Below are 22,127 nucleotides of genomic sequence, written 5' to 3'. Positions count from 1 at the left end.
CATTACACCAAGAAAAATGCCACAGCACTGTGCAACCAGTCAAAGTAAAAGAAAACCTATGCATTTTAAAATGTTCTAGTTCATTCGAGCACAGCAAGACATATTTACAATAGCTCTTCTTATGCAACAGAGCTACTGTCTGGTGTCTGTGGTTCAACATCAAGATCTGAACCATTCCAGTGTACTGTGACCCAGAAGTAAAACAACAACAACACATAAGGGAGATGTACAGCTCTGCCCGTCAGAGCCACTGACTGACATGCTTATTGACTGGTTTCCAAATGGACAGCAGGAGGCAGTGTGGAGATTGAATGTTTGATACACGATGTTTAGACACTACAAACCATGAAAAGATTGATGCTTTGGCTTCCTTTTGAGCTATTTTTGTTGTTGGAGGGCAAAATAATATACCTTGTGCCTACGAGCAAATTACAGTCATGCTGATATTCGATTCAGCAGGACTGTTGTGTTATACTACTTAAATATATAAAACAGAATATATTGATAACGTTCAACATCTCTTTTTCCCTAAATAGGTTTCATAGGTCAAGTCAAGGGCTAATAAAATAAAATTCAACATCAGATATTGATATCAGCGGGATGAAATTTTGCATGCGGCTGCCAGGAGAACTTCTCATATGATTAAACAAAGAAACGCATTCAGTAAACAATTCTCCCAAATTGAACTAAATTGAAACAAACATGTCTATTGTTTTCCTGCAATAATCAGGGACAAATGACAAATCCAAGATTACAGCATAAATGAAAACATTGTCTTTAGTAATAACTCAGTATCTCGCAATCAAAGACTATTATCAAGTTGATCAGCTTAAGGGTCATGAACCCAAAAGCAAAAACTGGAGAATAGCAGAAATGTATTGCCGAAGTTTAATAAATACATGGTTGGGTTCTCATGATGTATGTCACATGGATTTAATGTAATTTACACAACAAATCATGTTTCTTTTCTGAAATATAAGAATCAGTGCATTCTGTATGAGATGCTGTAGTGTTAATCCTGTGAGCAAATGCAGTAGGTTTGCTTTGAATATTAGTATTGATATTTTAAAATCTGTCAAATTATATACATAGTTACACACATTGACAGAAAATACTAATATTGCAAATCTTTAAGTATGAAAGGATTTCCTTGTTAGCCTCTACATAGGTGGTTTAGGGTTGTCACAGTAAGTGAAGTATCTGAATTTTACTGGAATTCCTATTTTAATTTTAATAAGCTGTTTCGACTTCCCTCAGAGCATTTTATTCATTTCCTCATTTATGGTATTACAAGTTTGCCTAACACAGCACTCTTGACTATGAAAGATAACCAAACAAATGTTTCCACTGCTGATCAGTTCCTGACTACAATATATCTTTTATGCACTAAAATATTATACAATATATAAATACTATATTATAAAAATATGCATAAACTGCATAAATGTGAGTATTATAAAATATATGTATTGACAAATTATTTTTTAAAACATACTCATTTTAATACAATTAAAATGAGTCATCTGTGGTGGTTTGCAGCACAGTAAATGCGCCAACCACGAAAACGTTTTATATAGTTATCCTAGAAACTGGTAATTTAATTTATAAAGGTCAAATAATTCATAACAGTGATTGCTAAAAAATATTGGTAGGGATTATCAACATTGAAGTCTCTTAACTTTTGTAGAGACATGCCCTATCTACACCCATAGAGAAGATTATGAGGACTTTATCAGTGAGCTTGCACGAGGAAGCAAATTAATTGTGACTAGTAATTTCACTGACTTTAATAGAGGTCATCTTATATCTCGTATGACATGTTTGTGACCACTCACCCAACATGGCGGGGTTGTTGCTACGGTTGATTGGCTTGGGTGGAGGGAGGGGGGGCTGTTTTGTGGGCTGAGTTGGGACAGCGCCCATTGAGGATGGCCCTGAGGAAGTGGTGAGGGGAGGGCCACTGGAAGCTTGTGTGTTGGCACCAGCTGAGGAGACGTTTCGTAGCGGTTTTCCAGCTGTGCTGACAGCTGAGGAGGAGGAGGAGTTGGAGGAGGCTGAGGAAGAGGAGAAACCAGCTGCAGGGTTGTGGACAGGGGTGCGAGGCAAGCTGTCAACACCAGGTTCCGGGGTGGAGGTCATAAGCCATTTTGGGGGCATGACAGATTGCTTGGGGGGCAAAGGCTCTCGCAGTGTGTCCCTCAGAACCTCTGAGTTAGGAACATATTGACTGCTGTCAGACTCTGTAAGGGAAAAAATAATATTTAGTTACATGAAAAACTGATTAATATATTTACTTTGTGCTTCCTAATAACTCAAGCTGATCTGAAGTAAGGATTATGTTTATTACTTCAAAGTTCAAAATTCAAAGAAGAACCATTTCAATGAATCGATTCAAAACTCTGATTCAGCCATTTATTTGTGTCAGCATTGTTATTGTTAGCTAAAACTATTAAAAATATTTTTTTTGCAAAAATTCAGGGTGGAGAACATATGAGGAAACCAATAACCAATGTTTATAAAATCATTGCTTCAATGACAAGAGACAATTCATTCTATGTGAAAGGCAAGTGGACTAGGGAGCTACGGCTCGAAATAAGTGAAGAAGTTTGGTTGGAGGTATGTACTCAGGCTCATAAAGTCACGAATGCCAATTTGTGGAAGGAATTTCAATGGAAAATAAATAACAGATTTTTCAGAACACCACAAGTTGTGGCTAAAATGAATCCGAATCAATCAAGTCAGTGTTGGAGGGGGTGTGGAGAAACAATGACTACTCACTCACATATTTTTTGGCAATGCCCTTTGTTGGATAACTTTTGGAAATCCATTTTTACATATATTAATAAAGTATTGAATGTTGATTTGATAAGAGACCCTCTGATAGCAATCCTAGGGATTAAACAAGTTGTGATACACAGTAGGAAAAAGATGTATTTATTACAGATATTACTGATAGCAGCAAAGAAAGCTATTACAATAAAGTGGCTTAAAAATGAGTCGCCAAACCAAGCTGAATGGCTAACAATTTTGAGAAATATTTACACTGGAAAAAATTGCTTATTCGTTGAGATTACAAAGGGAAGTTTTTATTGAAAGATGGGCACCATTAATGACGGTGATGGAGGACCATTAGAACTAACTGGTTATATTTGCCAGGGGAACTTGAATACAACCCATGTTTTGTTTTAAGTTGATGTTTGTTTTGTTCAAATTGTTTGCTTTAAATGTTGTTAATGATTTTCTTATTTCTTCTTTTCCTTGTATTTTTGGACATATTTTTCTGTGGAATTGATCATACATGTAAGGATGCGTGAATGTTATGATCCCCTGTAAAGGATATTGTTTCTGTGTGCAAGTAATTGTTGTAAAAGGAGATCTGAAGAACATTCAAAATAAAAAAGTAACAACAACAACAAAAAAAATAAATAAATAATGTTTTTGCTTATTTATATGAGTATATAAATATTAATATTATATAAGTATACTCAATATAAATATTAATGAAAAACAAAAAAAAACCCCACTGAAAATGAAAAATGTTGCCTTGGCAACTAACTAAAATTAAATAAAATTTAAATTTAAATACTAAAATTACTTACACTATTAAAAGTATACCTAAATGTTAAACAGACAAAAGCTAATACAAATGAAAAAAAGCACATGATAAAATTACTAAAATTTGAAAACTGAAAACTGTGAAAACTGAAAATGTAAAAAAGGCAATTCAAAAAATGAATACATAATAATATATATTAATAATAATAATAATAATAGTAGTATAGAATAATAGTATAAAAAATACTAAATTAATCATAATCATTAAAACATGTTCTGGCAAATTCCTATGTGGTATTTTTAATATATTAAAATGTATAAAAATAAATGTAGGTACATAAATATATTTTATTATTATTTTCTAATAGAAATTCATATTAAAAATATAATAATTATTATAAAATATATTAAATTACAATAATGAAAAACTGCGGAAAACATGCCTTGATTATTTTAATGGTTCTTACTGAATTGTTTTCGTTATATTAAACAGTTTTCATTTGGTTGAAAAAATAAAATAAAATAAAATAAAATAAAATAAAATAAAATAAAATAAAATAAAATAAAATAAAATAAAATAAAATAAAAATGAATACAAAAGATTTTTTTTTTAAATCTTTTTAAGACAATTTAAGACACTACAGAACAAAATACATAAATATCAAAATGCACACTGAATACCATCAGAAAGCTGAAAAACATTTCTATAATTCTTTCAATAAGCTACATTGCTCTAAACGTAGAGCAACATTTGAATGGTGACTAAATCTAAATTAAAACAGTCTCATCAGTCCTAGTGGTGAGACAGATCTGCCTACAGAGGAATGGTTTGGGATTAAATGATAATGTTGGCTTTGATGAGGATTGAGGTGACTGTGGTTTATTAATTAGGAAAGAACAGGAGAACTCAGCTTAGCTGTGCTCCGTTCCTAAATAAGAACCTTAGCTGGAGCAGAACCCATGGGAACACAGACACTCGTCTCACTCCAGTTGGCCCAACAGAAGGTGAGGAAGTGATGGCGGAAGTGTGGTAGAACAAAGAAGAGGAAGGTAGAAAGGGAACTAGAGAAACATGAAGAGAATTGATCCTACAAACCTCGTCTTCCCCTTCCCTCTTCGACAGATGAGTGACGGGGAAGCGTCGGCTTCCAGTCTGATTCGGGGCGAGTCCTGCGCCCATCCTCAGATGGGGCTTTCATTAGCCCAGGCCTCTTGTCCACTTCAGCGTGAGGTCTTCCTCCACGTCGGATATCATCTCCCTGCCAGGCTAGATTAGATTTCCAGTCCTCCGTCCCGACAGACCAACCACTTCTCCTGCCTTCGTCCTGATTGGAGGCCCGGGGGCCCAATGCTCCACGATGATCCCCATCAGAGGGGGCGCGACCTCTGCGGTCATCATGCTGTGGCAGCCAGACAGGGTTGACCCTGAATTCAGATTCAGAGGGCGAGTGAACCTGCTCCAGCCCCAGACCTCCACCAACTCCTACAGGCAGAGTGTGACCATTCTTCACATAGTGTGGCTTGTGGCCATGGGCCTCACCTGATTCTGTTAACAAAGAATTATAACAAAAAGATTAAAACATAACTACTTAGCAAGTAACTGGATTAACATTATATTATAAAGGCAGGTCAACAGTTTTACTATTGCCATCCTCAACATTAGTCGAAATCATCTATAGTCAGCGCAATACACTTTTGCCACCACTTTTTCATAACACCAAAACAGATTTTCATTTTATCTTGTGTTACAGATGTTATTTGCAGAGTTGTAGTAAAACGTGAGGGAAACTACAACTTATTCTGGACTAAGATGAAATGAAGATAATGCAAATTTGAACAAATTTCAGCAATCCTGACAAAGTGTTTGACAACTTATCTTAACACCTAATGGAGCCTGTCATTTGTCCACCTCATTCCTGACGAGCCTACTGCGTTTTGAATTATGGATGGCACTTGTGGTTTGAGTAACTTTCATTCAAAAAGACCGAAACCAATCATTTCAATTCATAAGGTTGCCCTACAAATAAAGCTTATCCATCAATTTTCCTTCATGTTTTATTTCCAGACATCATGAGAATAACGTAACGGCTGTTTTTTTTACATGACATGATACAATAAAAATATCTATGGCAAGAGCTCTTTTCAGTTGCTGCATTATTTTCCTCATGATTATTATTTTTTTCCCCTTTGCATTCCACTGTAATAGTATAAAAATGGACAACATATACTGCACAATTGTGGTCTGTTCTCCCGATTTAATTTAAGATATATCCCATTAATAATTCACTGGAATGCACAAAGAATCCTCAAATCCTCATGTCTCTTTCCAGGTTTGCTTTCACAGGTAAATACAATTTATTATCTGTCAAAATTACGGAAATGACTTTGAAATAGTAAACGCAATGAAGAAGATAATGAACTTTTTTCGATTAAGGTATATCAATGTATGTTAATACAGATACACATTACTATAGTGATATTCAACCCGTCCGTTATTGCTGTGGAAAGAATCGCTTGTTACTTTCTTATGGAAAGATAGTACCTTGTTGATGCTTTTACACTTTTATATGTCCTTTTAATGTTCGATGGTTGAAGGGTGAGTAGAATAATCTCTGATTGTCAAACCTCTGATAATGATTGTAGCCATGATTGTAAAAAAAACAAACAAAAAAAAAACATTATTGCGTTCATGGAGCGAGACTTTCACTGATTGTTTACAGCTTAACCGAAGTTACACCCATAATTCGCACCAAGCATCATGGGCCGTAGGAATAAGGTGGATAGTCAAGTTGTTAAAACTTAATTTAGTTCATTGATGAAACCATGTTTTCTGTATTCAAACTCTTTTCTGTCAAAACACTTTTAAAGTAGCCTGACTTATATTGTGCGCTATATTATATCACGTCTTCTGAATATGTTTATGTCGGAAAAAGCCCTTATTTACTCATACTTTTCTCCTCTGTTGTGTGTCTTTTATGGTTCTTTTTGGAGTTTGACAGCCCCAGGTCACCATTCACTTTCTAACATCTATACTCCATGGAGGAAAGAAAGTTATCCAGGTTTTTATTTCATTACTTTAATTAAAATGTGTGTCATTAATATTTTTTTCTGTCAGGACCACTATCGTCAAAGATGATTGTCAATTGGCATACAGTCTAGATTGGTGGTATGGTTCTGTTCTGGACAAGAACTCCCTGCCCATCCATGTAGTCTAGCATGAATAAGAGCAGGGAGAGCAGCAATAACCTCCCCCTACTAACAGAACAGAACCAACACAAATGTATTGTATATGTCATTAATGTTGAATATTTTAATGTTTACATAATCTGAGAATTAGTCTGATTAAAGGGGGAATCAGAAGGCCAAATCCTGACTGTACGAGAGGAGGAGCTGGGGATGGAGGAGGGTAATTAGCTCCTGAGAAACGTGATAGCTACTGGTAATACTGAAGGACTTATATATGAATTCTGTGATAGGCATTGTATTCTTATAGGTAGATGTGGATCAGCTGAGAGTCAGCTGATGCAAGCTTGATTGACGTGACCTGCCAGAACTAAAGCTACGCTTGATTATTATGTTGTATCCACGAGCAAAAATGCAGGTCATGAGGTCATGCTTTGTGAATCAACCCATATTGATTAATTAACTGTAGGGATGTCAAACGATTAATCGCATACAAAATAAAAGTTTGAGTTTGCATAATATATGTGTGAGTAATGTGTGTAGGGCTGCAACAATTAATCGCGATTAATCGTTTGCAAAATGAAAGTCTGTGTTTACGTAATATATATGTGTTTGTTCTGTGTATAATAATTATGTATATATAAATACACACACATACAGGTGTAAAGTTTAGAAATATATGAATGTATTATAAATATATATATTTATATACATTTTATATTACATATAAACAAATATTTTATATATAAATATAATTTTTTTCTTAAATATATACATGAATGTGTGTATTTATATACACATAATTGTTATACACAGAACACACACATATATATTACGTGAACAGTAATCGCGATTAATCGTTGCAGCCCTAAATGTTTGCAAATAATATGTATATATAAATACACACAAATTAATGCATATATTTAAGAGAAATATGTTATGTACAAAAAATGTATTTATATATATAATATAAATTATATAAAAATATAAATACATATACTTGTAAATATTTCTCAAATATATACTATACATGGATGTGTTTGTATTTATATATACATAATAATTACACATAGTACACCCACATATATTAGGCAAACTCAAACTTTTATTTTGTATGCGATTAATCGTGATTAATCATTTGACAGCCCTAAGTAACAGTACAGTATAAACACACACACACACACACACACACACACACACACACACACACACACACACACACACACACACACACACACACACACACACACACACACACACACACACACACACACACACACACACACACACACACACACACACACAGGATGTGCACAGACAGAAATGACACTCTTCACCTTTAAGTACAGTGTTCATTGAATAAATATTTTTTTTCCCCTGGGAGCCTTGCAAAGAATTTGCATTTAAAAAAAAAAAAGATCAGGTTTGAATCAGGTTATATTCTAATGTGGTTTGCTTCTGAAGTACGACACAAGTCTCTATCTTCGATTGGCTCTGAGGTACAGGTTGCGTCTCTCAGAGGTTACACGAGCAGCTCTCAAATAAATAGGCCTCCAAAGCAGCCAGTTCACAGCACATGACTTTCAAAGCTTTTTGCTGCAGGGCACAATTTGCTCCACTTTCTTGTCTTAAGAAAAACTGCATGTCATTTCCTTCCCAAAATATGAAGACTCAAAAAAAAAAAAAAAAAAAAAAAAGTATCACATTGAAATTTCCACACTTCATCTGCCTTGAAAACTGCCGAATTTGTCTCATCTCCCCTGACTGCTGCCACATTATGTGGTGGTGAGATGACTGCCTCACTGAGCTGTCTGTCTTTCTCTGATGTGAAGGGAGACAGTGCACTGAAATGAATGTACAGCACATGTATCAAAACAGCTTTGAAGCACAGAACTGTGATTCAGCACTAATGGATGCCACACATCTGTAAATGAGGGGGAAATCATTCCCAATGTTTATTTTCCTTCTGAGGCCCAGAGTTTTCACTGTTGGTATGTCCAGTATCCTCAAAGACCACAATGACAGGAATGTAAGAAATACAGCAAGACCACTCAGAAATTAAAGGCGCAAACCCCCTGCCTGACACACACACACACACACACACACACACACACACACACACACACACACACACACACACACACACACACACACACACACACACACACACACACACACACACTTGGATGTTTCTTGGGTGCTTTTGGACCTATGGACTTTTAATAAAGAAACTCTCATAAAATACTTTTCATACAATCACTAGTTTACATATGATCTAACAATAGTGTCCAACTATCATATACATTTCTCAAATGAGAATAGTGTTATTTTAGTCATTTTTCCTGGACCAACAAATGTCTTTTCCATCTTTTTCAGAATATGTATTTCATTTGATAACATTCTGTGGTGGAAATAACATTTTTGAAATAAAATGGCCAACTCTTTGCCAACTAAAACTAATTTCATACAGTAGCAGGAATTTTATGAATCCAAAATAGATAGATGGAATAATAGGAATAAGTAGATAGTAGTATATTTTTTTAATGCAATGCGTAATTGCATGATTTGGCCAAAAATTACAACTTAACTGACAGACAAAAATATTATGGATAAAACTGGCTTTGGTTAAAATGACGCGTCAACTGATTATGATGCATTTTTAAGATGGATTCTGGGTGTGAGGAAAAAAAACAACAAAATCTACACATGAAAAGCATTTTAAAAGTGTCAAAAATCTGTTAAACCCTGGGACATAAAAGTGCCCATAGTTGAAGAAACACCCATCTTCTTGAGCGCATACACATCTAAATGGGGACACTGCATTGACTTCCATTGTTTTTATAGACAGATAGTTATAAATACCTTAAAAAAAATAAAAACCTTACTTAACCTTAACCCTAATAGCAAACTTTCTGCACTTTATTTACTTTTTATATCCTTTTTATCCCCAAAAGGAGGTTTTGTCAGGTTTAGCTCACTTTAGGGTACACATTTCTTGGTACAATATATCGTTAAGTAGGCGCACAGACACACACAAACACACTTTTCTCTCCTACCATTGTCAGGAAGCTCCTTTAGCACTCCCTGCTCGATCAGTTCCTGTCTTGGCCTCCTCATCGACATCTTTCTTTCCAAAACTGTGGGGGGAACAAAACACTATATATAAAAAGCTAAACTCTCAACTGCACACAGCTGTATGCAACTTAATGGTTTTGAACCACAGATTAGTGCATCTCCTGCAAAGGCCTTATATGATGAGTGCTTTCAGTGTTTATGGATTCAGGCTAATTACTGAATATTATCATTTGAATTACTGGACATTTAAAACACATTTATACATCAAAAATAAACCAAAATAAGGACAACTGTTAAACATTTTTAGTACAGTGTTGGATGAACATTTAATGTCAGGTATCAAGCCCTCGAGCGAAACCAGTTACGAACCACTGGGCAAAAGGATTTTGAAATCATCTCATTATTGTTCAAAACATCTGAGAAAACATTCATATCAGTAAAGGAAAGAAAATATTAACAAACAGTAGGGTGTGATTTTAGGAAAAAAAGTCAAGGAAACATATTTTCCAAAACAAACATGAAGAAAAAAGAACAAAGGACCTTCTGAAGTTTCCTGAAACTTCTCGCTGCTTTTCTTCTTCCTCCACTTCCAGGGTTTGAAGATCTTACCCAGGGTAGAGAACTTTCCCTTGCGCTTAGGAGGAGGGGTGCCTTCCCCTGCCGTGCCCCCATCGCTCCCCATGGTGCTGTGCTGGTGGTCACCTTCATCATCTGGAGAACAGACAGAGAATTAGTGCCTTGACTGACCCGTCAAACACAGGGTATATTAGTGGCTCCAAGAGGCCTGGGGTCAGATGGTTTATGTTACTTTGTGTTGTGCAGAGTGTTTATGTAAGCACATTATATATAGCATGCCACATCAGGGTGAATTATAATATTGTGCCATCATACGAAACATGACAAACATACTGTCCCATATATGCAGCTGTGTCCTGTGCACTAGATCCAGAGACGCCCTCAAGCATGAAATACTTGACACCACAACCCTTCTCCAACCTCAATATCAAAACATACTAAACTGCTGAGCCTCCTAAGAGTCACTATTGTTTTAAACCCCAACGCAGAGTGTTTTCTGGCGGCTCTCATGAGAAGACGAGCTGATCCCCATTGCGAACCTCAATCACATCTCAGCATGGTGAGCTGGCCAGAGGCCACTGCTTCCCCATGTTACACACTCACATTCCTCTCAGGTCCAGCACTGCCAAGAGACTCACAATCTTATATCTTTGGCCCATTCAAGTGGGTGCCGAACATGGCTTTGAACTTTCCGGTTGATGGGGATGGGCCTCACTGTACTCTCTTTTGTACACAGATGAAGCTGTGCATCACATAAGTACAGTAAGGTACAGGACCAGGGCCATTTAAAATATTTTTCCATTTAGAGATTATCGGACTATAACAGTGCCTGCTTGGCTGTGACTGTTATTAAACACATTCTCTGTTTGAAATACTAGTGACTTTTTAGTAAATTAAGCCTACTGTTTAAAAGTTTGGGGTCAGTATGATTTTTTTTTTAAGTTGATATAAAGTGACAGTAAAGACTTCAACATTGTTACAAAAAATACTTAAAATAAATGCTGTTCATTTTAACCCTCTATTCATCAAAGAATCGTGAAAAATTGTATCAGGGTTTCCATGAAAATATTAACCAAATCAGAATTTTAGACACTGAAGAATGGAGTAATGATGCCGAAAATTCAGCTTTGCCATCACAGGAATAAATTACATTTTAAAATCTAGAAAAACAGAAAACTAATTTCAATAATAATAATAATAATAATAATAATAATAATAATAATAATAATAATTCCCAATATTAGTGTTTTTACTGTATTTGAACAAATAAATGCAGCCTTGGTGAGAGGGTGAGAGAATATTATTTTTAGAGTAAATTAATGACTACAGAAAGTTCCATGAACTTTCAAAAATTATAATCATTTTTTTTACAAAAATATTAATATTTTCCATGACTTCTGCCAGCATGAAAAATTACACTTTTGAAATTCCCTGACATTTTCATGTGTTCCAGAACTGTGGGAACCCTGTAGGCTGTGTTTATTTCAATATGCAGTCAAATTCAAGCATTAACAAATATAAAAGAAAATAATTTTGTAAAGAAAATCATATGTTGGCACTAGTGCTGTCAATTGATTAAAACAAAAATTTATATTATTAATAAATCACACCTAACATTACATTTCTTTAACATTTTTAGACTGTAATACTTTCACATTGAATCTCCAAAATAATGTAGAAACAACATAAAGATTGTATATTTTAAATATATTTGTTTAATTGCATCTTTTTACTAAGCACTATGAATGAAGGCCAATATCACTGACACTGATGATTCTATTAAATTGATTTTCCCCCCTAAATTTTAATCATTAATTATAGCCATTCATCATCACAGTATAATTGAAAGCTATCAATTTTAACATTTAATAGGCTTTAAAAATATATACGTCATATTTAAGTGAACTTAAAACAATCTTTACATGAACCCATTGTAAAAAAAAAAGTCACATTTAGCTGTGCTTTTAGTATATTAGGGCTCAACACTAAGGTTTTTTTTCCTACTAGCCCAGGCAGGCCAGGTTCAAAATTTTACCTGCTCTGCTAAAAGGCACAAATAAATAAATAAAAATATATATAATTTAATTTAATATAAAATAAATAAAATTAATAATAAAAAAAAAAGTATATATATATATATATATATTATATATATTATATATATATATATATATATATATATATATATATATATATATATATATATATATATATATATATATTCTGTGTATTTACCTATTAGACCTACCTGAAAATCTTAAAGCACAAGGTTATAATATATATATTTTTCAGGTAGGTCTAATAGGTAAATACACAGAAACTGAATAATCAAACACTGCACAGTCTTCACTGCATGAATTATAAATTGAATATATATTAATCCTTATGAAATCTACAAAAGTGATTCAGTCAAGAGCAGTGAGTGATTTTCTCTTTGTCTGTTGTTCTTTGAACATTAATGACACAGACAGCAGCAGGTTTATTAGGCTGCTGTTACTTTAAGACTTCACAAAGATCTGACACACATATGACAAATTCTTTATGTTCATTTAACACTTTTTAACTTGTGTAAGACTATGCTTACAATGATAATTGCCAAAAATGGGCATTTTGACATAATTCTGTGTACTTTTGTCCACTCAAGCACAAAGGAGAACTTGTCCGATTGTCCGAAGCAGCATTCTTTGCACACATTTCAGGTGTTTATTCACAGACAGCGCGTACAGATTTTAGTAATTCTTTTGCATCTTATCACACTTTAATGTTTTAATAGCACTTGAATGAATGATAGCATGATCATATACTGTAGCGCAGCCAAAGGATGACGGGAAAAAAAAACGGATGCTGCGTTAATAGTGTAAAAAAAAAAAAAAAAAAAAAAGCGAAATTAACACGTTCATTTTGACAGGCTAAAAGCATGTAACAATAAATAGCCATAGTCAACCATCGTGATCCATTCCAAATCTTCAGAATGTTGAATTTAGAACCTTCATTTGTAAAGAGCTGTAGATTTGGGCACAGCACAGTTCATTCTTCTTCTTGTTGACTTTCAAACATTTGCTAAATCATTACATGTGTACTATCTAATACTCGTCACTGTAATACATCTAATACTCGCCTAGTAAAAACCTATGCTTTTAGGCAAGTACATATATAGACAACCAACACCTGCAACCCACAAATCAACAGGGAGGAAAACTCAAAGCAAAGAAGCTAAAACAGACAACATAAAGACTCATGGGGCTTGGAAAAAATATCCAAATTGCTCCTTAATTATTAAAACACTAATAAGTCCCCCATTACTACATTTTAGTGTGTAAATGCAGTCTACCTGGACTCCAGCTGCCATGGCAACTTGTTTGAAAGCAGCAAGCCATACAAACGTCCACTTCCTTTCCTGTTTGGAGTCTCCAAATCGAAGAGTGAAAATGTTGAAGTAGGAGTACAAATGAAAAAGTTACAGTCCTAGAGCACAATGTGACTGAACACAACCATATATCCAACAGTTCAGATGGAAGACGCTGTCTGAGGAACAGGCAGTCTCACAACTCAAAAAGTGTGAGGACTCCCAGTTTCTTGAGTACATGAGAAGTGTAAAAGTCAGAATGGACTCCTTATGTCTAACAAAGGGGAACACCTTCCAGAAAAGAACTAAGAATCACCAGCCGTCGCCACATATCCATGACCATATCCTAAAAGCACAGCCGGCGAGGAGTCCCAGCCTTTGGAAAGACAATCAGTGAATGACGCACATCCACTGAGTTCAGTGAGAAAACAGCAATGTGTTACGCAGATATCATCCAGCTGCATTAAACTTGAGCGTGAGCAGCTTGAGTCAAGATATTAGCCCTTAATGGATCAGACATCACTAATAGTGGCACGATAAGTGAACCAGTAGGAAACAGATCCGGAAGACAAGGCTCCAAATGATACGCAGAGTAGCTAAAGATGTGAGTGAGGTGTTGTTTAAAGAACAATCTGTGCATTAATGGCAGGGAGAGATTCAGATTGCCACGGAAAACAGGGGGGGGCGAGGCCTGGGAAACAGAGGGAGGAAACGGCACTCCACCCTGATCCTGAAACAGGGAGGGAGAGGGGGGAAAGAGGTGAATCAAAAAAGCCACCCTCCCACAGTCCACCACAGTGTGAAATGGGAAAAAAAAACAGAAAACAGCAGATAAAACAAACATGACATGCATTTACTGATGTGCAGTTGAGCACTGATATGCACTTTATTTTATCAGACAGACTGCTGAAACCATCATATATGAATAGAGGGCAACTGTTCATCTTACACTATTGAACTGGTACTTGTATCAAAAATTTTATTTACACTGCCATTCAACAGTCTGGGGTTTGTAAAGAAGTCTCTTATGCTCATCAAGGCTGCATTTATTTGATCAAAAATACAGGAAAAAGGTAATATTGTGAAATATTACAACTTAAATGAGCCGTTTTCCTTTTTAATATATTTTAGAAAGTACTTTATTCCTGTGAATGTTCAACAGCCATTACTTTAGTATTCAGTCACATGATCCTTCAGAAATCATTTTAACATGCTGTTTTGATGATAATAAGAATCATTTATTGAGCACCAATGTTGAAAACAAATATTTTTGTGGAAACCATTATCCTCTTTTAGGATTCTTTAATGAACAGAAAGTACAAAAGAACAGCATTTAATTGAAATACTTTTTATTTTATTTTTTTTTATAAATTGCACTGTTACTGAATAATAGTTTTTACGCACCCCAAACTGATGGAATGGTAGTGTATTTTTTTGATCATTTCTATAATTTCCTACAGTTCTGCGGTTAAATTTCTATTGAAAATCCCTATTATTTCATCAAAAATACAAATAAAACACAAACCTAAAACCAAAAATGAAAAAATAAGGCAAAAAGAGGATCTAAAATGAGAGGTCAAGTAAAAAATGTATTGTGGTACATATCATAAGGTATCTGACGATACCCAGCCCTATAACACACCAAATCCACCAAAGCTAAAATGGGAAAAACTCTATTCTATTTTTCCCCTGTTTAAAGATTCTAGTACTTTCAAAAGAACCGTTCCTCAAAGGATGTGGCACTGACTGCTTATTCCACCATAATGAGTTTGGCTTACCCTCTTTTGGCCAAGTGATTTGAAGGACCTCTCAGCTACATTACCTAACCAGACTGACACAATCAAGCACTTAAGGAGGACAGCAAGAAATCCATTTTATACAGCCCCAGCATGTCACATACAGCAAAACAGAACCCAACTGTCTTCCAAAGAGTGTCTCACACTGTTTTTTTAAGTGTCCGCTGACAAAAGGTGTACTTTTAACAGCAGTTAAATTTTTAAAAACACCATTCAAGTCTATTGCATTGTTGCCCACACTGTAAACGATTTCTGCTGTTTTCACAGTATTATACTGTGTTCTCAACAGTTCCCTACTGTAGAATCTGAGTACAGCATATTACTATAGATTTTGTAGTTTTCACAGCTTGTTACTGTATTTTTAACAGTTTCCAACTGTAGCTATAAGCTGTGTACAGTATGTTACCGTAGATTTTCGATGCATTCTGGGAAAATGTTAGCCTATTGTATATGTAAATACAGTAGGCTACTAAATGACCGCGAAAAACAACCACACACCTCCTCACGCATGACAGACTAATCATGAAGATGAAAGCCTACAACAATATGGTAGGTTAACTTTTCTTTTTTTTCACTTTATGTTTTATTCTGATGTTATTTCCAAGATATAAAGCTACGTTTTAGTTAATACATTTCCATAAAAATACATGAGTAAGCGTTCATTTTCTGCCATTTTCCTCCTGCAGCGTGGTGAAGATTAAAGTCCGAGGACGGAGTAGCCTACGTGAAATTGGTAGGTGGGTATACTTTAAAACACATGTAATTGCCTTATCTGTTTTATACAAATGTTATTTGCAAAGTATAAATACGTTTGAGTTAATTGATATATGTATGAACATCGGACCGGGTGAGCATTTCCCATTTGAGCCGCACTAACTAGAATTTTCCTCCCGCAGCGGCGCTGGCAGACCGGCTGGACCATCGCGAGACAGGCGGGAAGAGCCGTTGTGAAGACAAAAAGCCTATTAACGTTACCTGAAATTGGTAGGTCAGTTTTAAAACGCATGTAATCGCCTTTTTTGTTTTGTACTAATATTGTTTGCAAGGTATAAATATGTTTTAGTTTATAAATATCCGTAAGAACATCGAAGCGGGTGCTCATTTCCCTGTTAGCCGCACTAAGTAGCTCTTTCCTCCCGCAGCGGCGCTGCAGAGACCGGCTGAACTAACGTGAGACAGAAGAGTCGTTATGAAGACGAAAAGCATTCGTGAAAATGGTAGGTCAACTTTAAAACGCATGTAAATACTTTTTTTGTTTTGTACTAATATTGTTTGCAAGGTATAAATATGTTTTAGTTTATAAATATCCGTAAGAACATCGAAGCTGGTGCTCTTTTCCCTGTTAAGCCGCACTAAGTAGCTCTTTCCTCCCGCAGCGCCGCTTTCAGAGACCGGCTGAACTAACGTGAGACAGGCGGGAAGAGTCGTTATGAAGACGAAAAGCATTCGTGAAAATGGTAGGTCAACTTTAAAACGCATGTAAATACTTTTTTTGTTTTGTACTAATATTGTTTGCAAGGTATAAATATGTTTTAGTTTATAAATATCCGTAAGAACATCGAAGCTGGTGCTCTTTTCCCTGTTAAGCCGCACTAAGTAGCTCTTTCCTCCCGCAGCGCCGCTTTCAGAGACCGGCTGAACTAACGTGAGACAGGCGGGAAGAGTCGTTATGAAGACGAAAAGCATTCGTGAAAATGGTAGGTCAACTTTAAAACGCATGTAATCACTTTTTTTGTTTTGTAGCAATGTTGTTTGCAACTTAAAGGTATAAATACTGTTGGTGCTGCTGGCGCTCATTTCCCAGTTAAGCCGTGCTGACAGCATTTTTTTTCCTGCAGCGGCGCTGGCAGACGGGCTGAACCATCGTGAGACGGGGGGGAAGAGTCGTAGCAATAAAGAAGACAATTTTCTTTATGGAATGTGGTTTTAAGATGTAAGATGATATGTATTCACTGGTTATTGTTGTATACTGCTACTAATTAGGTACTTTAACTCTTCAAACTTTATTTTTATATTTTATAACATTTATTTTCCACTGGCACAATGTGTCAATGTGATTTTAGTGGTATGAATTTAATTGTATTTTTTTGTTAATTGATGAAATATGCTGGTAAATTTCTGTATTGAAGTTCAGAAATATAAAAGATGAAACCTAAATAAAGTTGATCTGAAGCAATAATTTGTGTTATTGAATATATAACAGTTAACTTAATTTTTATTTATTTTAACTGTGAAAATAACTACAGTAGTTTTAGGCATACTGTAAAATAAAGTACAGCATTATACTTTATTTTATAGTACAGTACAGTAAAACTACTGTAGTTATTTTTACGGTAATTTTACTGTGGTATTAAATACAGCAACTACTGGATAATTGTTGCCAGTAAGTTACTGTTAATTTGACAATAAACATTTTACAGTGCAACGTGAAGCTGTTTTTTAGCACATCTTATGTAAACGGCCTAAAACAAACATATCCGATTGAGGTAGGTGCACCGGAAACCGGACCTTGAGACCGATTAATTGCCTTGTCATTCAAGCAACCCACCGACTAGTTGACTAGTGCTTTTGGATGCATGCACATGCAAATCCAGAGCCCGAGGCTTGAGGTGTATATGCTAAGCAAATGAGAGGAGGAGTGTGTAGGCAGTTGTGTTGTCGGAAATAAGGCCGGCATTCAGCCTGGAGCAGCTTGTTTCATTATGTAACAGTCTGTCTCCGCAGGGAGAAACCATGAAGAGTCAATCACTGCCCGGTGCTACACACCACCCCCTTATGCATTGCTGTAAATGCACAAATAACTACAGGCTCTCATTCCAGACAGTCTTGCTTGTCTGATAATGTATATTTCTCAAAGCTGTGCTTCAAATGATAAAAAAAAAAGCATATTAAAAAAAGAAAATTGACTGATCAGTGGGCTGCCTGAACCACTAGTTGAATATTTGACTGCAAGAAAATCAGATGCATTTCTTAGGGGGCTTTTACATAAGATGCATTTTTGCTTTCACAAACAAAGCAAACAAACAAGTTCAAAAACACAGGAGTACAACAAAAGAACCGAATGCAGGGGTCTCAAGACAAGAAACGGCATGTTAAAACAGCAACGACTTGAAACGGAATATTAAAAACGTAACACTTGGGACGAGAAAGTCAAAATACCACATGAAACATGCTATGTCCAAAGACGACTTACGGAATATGTATGACTGTAGTGGTGGGCATCAATAGAAAACATTTTTTTTTTCAAGAACGTTTTTTACGGTGCAAACTATCTAAAAACATACAAAATTAAAACAAATAAAGCAAAATATCATGTATAATATATACAATATATAGAATATAGAATATAAAATAAAAATTCATTGTTATATTGTTAGCAATTAAAAATATATATTTGTAATTATAAATAATATATACATTTAAAATAGAAAAAAAATCTAAATTACAATTATATTATTAATAATATAATTTATATTCTATTATTATTATATTTATATTATTATTATATTAATAACAAAAAAGCACTCATATTATTACTTATTTATAATTATATAAAGTCAAACCAAAATGTATTCAGACACCTTGAACATTTCATTCATTAATACAGTTTATTCACTATAGTTTAAAAAAATGCTAATAAAATATGACAAGATCTCAGAGTTAAACTGTGTCAGAGGAAATTCATCTGAATTATGCCAGATAACACTTAAGCAAAACATGGTCAGGTCAAAGTGTCTGAATAATTTTTGGTTCCAAATTTTTATCAATTTTACTGGTAGTCCACTGTATGAAGAATTTTTGGGTATGATATGTCACAGTTTACTTTATTTTGCTATCCTCACTTACATAAATTAACTATAGTGTCCTGCACCCACTCAAAAATATATCAAAAACATAAAAAATGTCTGAATCATTTTTTGGTTTGACTGTACACCTAAAAATACTTTAAAAAATATAATATAAATATAGTATAAACATTATATAAAAAATAATATTGTATTTTGTAATATTGTAAATATATAAAGAAAAACTACACACACATAAATAAATACTACTAGATAAAATAGTCAGTTGTTGGACAACATTGTGACCCACCCCAATTTGGAACTATTTTTGTCTGAGGTTAAGCTCCTATTGGACACATTGTCGTAGGGATAAAACGTTTCAGTTGCTTCCAGCGAATTGACATTTTGCTGCAAGGAGAAACCACTGGAAACAAATACAGTGTCGGCAGAGGCAACAGTGAGCGGATTCTGCCAAGAGAACAAAGATGCCTGTATTGTGACATGAAACCTAGCTGTGCTGTTTGGCTGAGGAACATTAAAGACTTGATTGCTTCCTCTGTGCAGTAACCGAATGTCAGCTGTGCTTTGTCTCCCTGTTTGTCATAGCTATCGGTGGTGTCTCACACCCTGCACTGGGGGAAACGGTACAAAGATCATCGTAATTCAGACTTCAGGCTTTTATCCACATTTAAAGTCGGCATTAAACGGAAGTTGTGATCGTCTTTGTGACGAAGGCCTATATTCAAGGCTTCTCGAACAGGAAATAATATAATGTGGGACTTGAGTCTGTCCATCAGGAATTCATTGGATCTTTGGTTTGCTATTGCTGTGATCTCATGTAAGTGACAGCTTGTCCCGCCCACAAACCAGTAAAAAAGTGCTCACGTCAGGGCATATTAATTTTTAAAGAATAATGATTTAAACATGAAATGATAATACTAACCATTGGGAATTTTAACATGGTTTATGTCAAACCGGTAACCATTTCTTCCCTACTGCGGAGTCATAACCAGTTCCTGCTGTGCTGAAGTCAAGCTGAGGTAATGCTTGCTGAGCTTATTGCTTCTAAAACCTAGTGAGCTGCCTCACTGCTTACTGCCAACATTGGCAGCTGCTTTGTAAGACAGTCTCTTAACTGTTTTGTAACCTAAAAAGTTTCAATAGTTTGCCATTAGCATGTTAAGCAAAGAGCGAGATATTCTAATAAACAAATATCCACCCTATTTTCACATACAGCCATTTTAAACTTGAATATGCAATTCTTCCGGTGTCAGTCGCTTTCAGTTATTTTAGCTGTACAAATACATTTTGCTGCTTGAAATCACAAATATCATATTATTTGAATTTATTATTTTAATCACAATAATAATAGTTTTAGTTTATTGCACTTTGTTATTCTTTTAGTTATTTACCTATACTGGCTAATGAATTCAAAGTCTTACACATTCACAGGAAATAGTTTACTTCCACACTGAAAAATAAGGTGGATAAGTAGCACAAACAAAAATTGGGTAAAATAATCAAATAAAATATAATATTTAAAATTAAATCCTCCAAAATTATACTAATTCATTTAAAATTATACTACTTTTTAAAATCAATACATTTCAAAACTGAATGATAGTATTTATAAAACAACAGTTGTGTCACAAATGACGCACTATACACTATGCACTTATACACTGTGTAGTCAACTGTATAGTGAATGAACTTTATAAGGTTATTTTGTCATTCAACATTGGAGTCTGATAGCCCCTCCCCCCTCCGCTTCATAATTAAAGCTGCGACAGTCCATACTTCATTTTTTTTGGTTAAATAAGTGCATCATGCAGTTATTAAAAATGCAATTTTTTATTTTTTGAATTTTTAGTGTGAACACACTACTTGCACTATTTATACTACAAAATGGCATAGAAAAGGGCATAAGTACGTGAATTGGGACGCACCTAACATTTCTTATTGCTTCAACTTCAACACCACCTTTTTTACTACTACTTGTAGTGAATTCTGGGATTGCATTCTCCAAAAAGGACTGCCTACATGTAATGCCACCTTCTATTTTAGCCAAAATAAGTTATCTTAGAAGACAGCATGATTAATTTGGCTACCTTTTGAAATTACCTTCTTGTCTGAAGCTGCCTACAATGTCTTAAAATGCTTATTTCTGAAGTGTTTACTTGACTCACCCAAGTGTGCGCAAGAGTTTTGAGGTGCAGTCTCTAGAGGGAACGTCTGTCCCATGCTCCAGCCCCCTATAAGGGCCTCCGTTCGCAGCTCCTGTCCAGGTGCACCCCAGTGAACAGCAGCAGCAATTCAGGATACCCAAAGTCTTCTGCTTTTCCTTTCAGTTTCAAAGTACTCCTTTCCTGTCACCTAGTGTCGCTCTCATGTTTCCTTCCACTTTCCAACCCACAACATTTCCAAGGTCCTCTCTTTTCTTTGAGTGGATCTCATGCCAACTACACTTCTTTTCTTCCAGTGTCCTTCAGCCCTCCTTCTGCAACTCTCTCCACCCCCTCTCCCTCTCTCACACAGGCCCCTGCCTCCACACCACTTTCTCTCCCTCCACTTCATAAACGAGCTTGCAAAGCAGATCAGCGTAGACGCCAACGGATGCCTATCATTCCTTAAAGCAGAGGTCAAAGTGCAAAGTGAGTGTGTGTGCGCTTGCGTATGAGTTCTAATGAAAAGCAAAGGGAAAAAAAGAGCACGGGATTAAAAGGAAGTTCTGCCAAAAAGGGAGAGATGGTATCAGCTGGGCAGACATTTGACTTTGTGGTTATGGAGAATACAACTGACTGATCATCAAAA

The 22,127-nt window shown here is 35.3% G+C and overlaps 1 protein-coding gene across 4 annotated transcripts in view; it reads right to left on the bottom strand.

The window, feature by feature from the left end:
• The window catches only part of phactr4b (phosphatase and actin regulator 4b), a 48,737-nt gene that overhangs the window by 9,156 nt on the left and 17,454 nt on the right, over window positions 1–22,127 (bottom strand). For 3 of the 4 annotated variants that reach the window (XM_067405564.1, XM_067405574.1, XM_067405555.1), the window contains exons 4-7: window positions 10,354–10,524; window positions 9,795–9,875; window positions 4,652–5,101; window positions 1,836–2,240 (exon numbers count right to left, since the gene is read on the bottom strand). In XM_067405564.1, the coding sequence (XP_067261665.1) occupies window positions 1,836–2,240; window positions 4,652–5,101; window positions 9,795–9,875; window positions 10,354–10,524 (1,107 nt within the window). Of the gene's footprint in view, window positions 1–1,835; window positions 2,241–4,651; window positions 5,102–9,794; window positions 9,876–10,353; window positions 10,525–13,720; window positions 14,357–22,127 lie in introns of those variants that run through there. The other variant, XM_067405545.1, reaches the window with a different exon arrangement.

This window comes from Chanodichthys erythropterus, chromosome 2, assembly GCF_024489055.1.
Source record: "Chanodichthys erythropterus isolate Z2021 chromosome 2, ASM2448905v1, whole genome shotgun sequence".
NCBI classification, from domain to species: domain Eukaryota; kingdom Metazoa; phylum Chordata; class Actinopteri; order Cypriniformes; family Xenocyprididae; genus Chanodichthys; species Chanodichthys erythropterus.
Note: the sequence above shows the minus strand (reverse complement) of the source record. Positions and strands in the feature narration are given on the sequence as shown.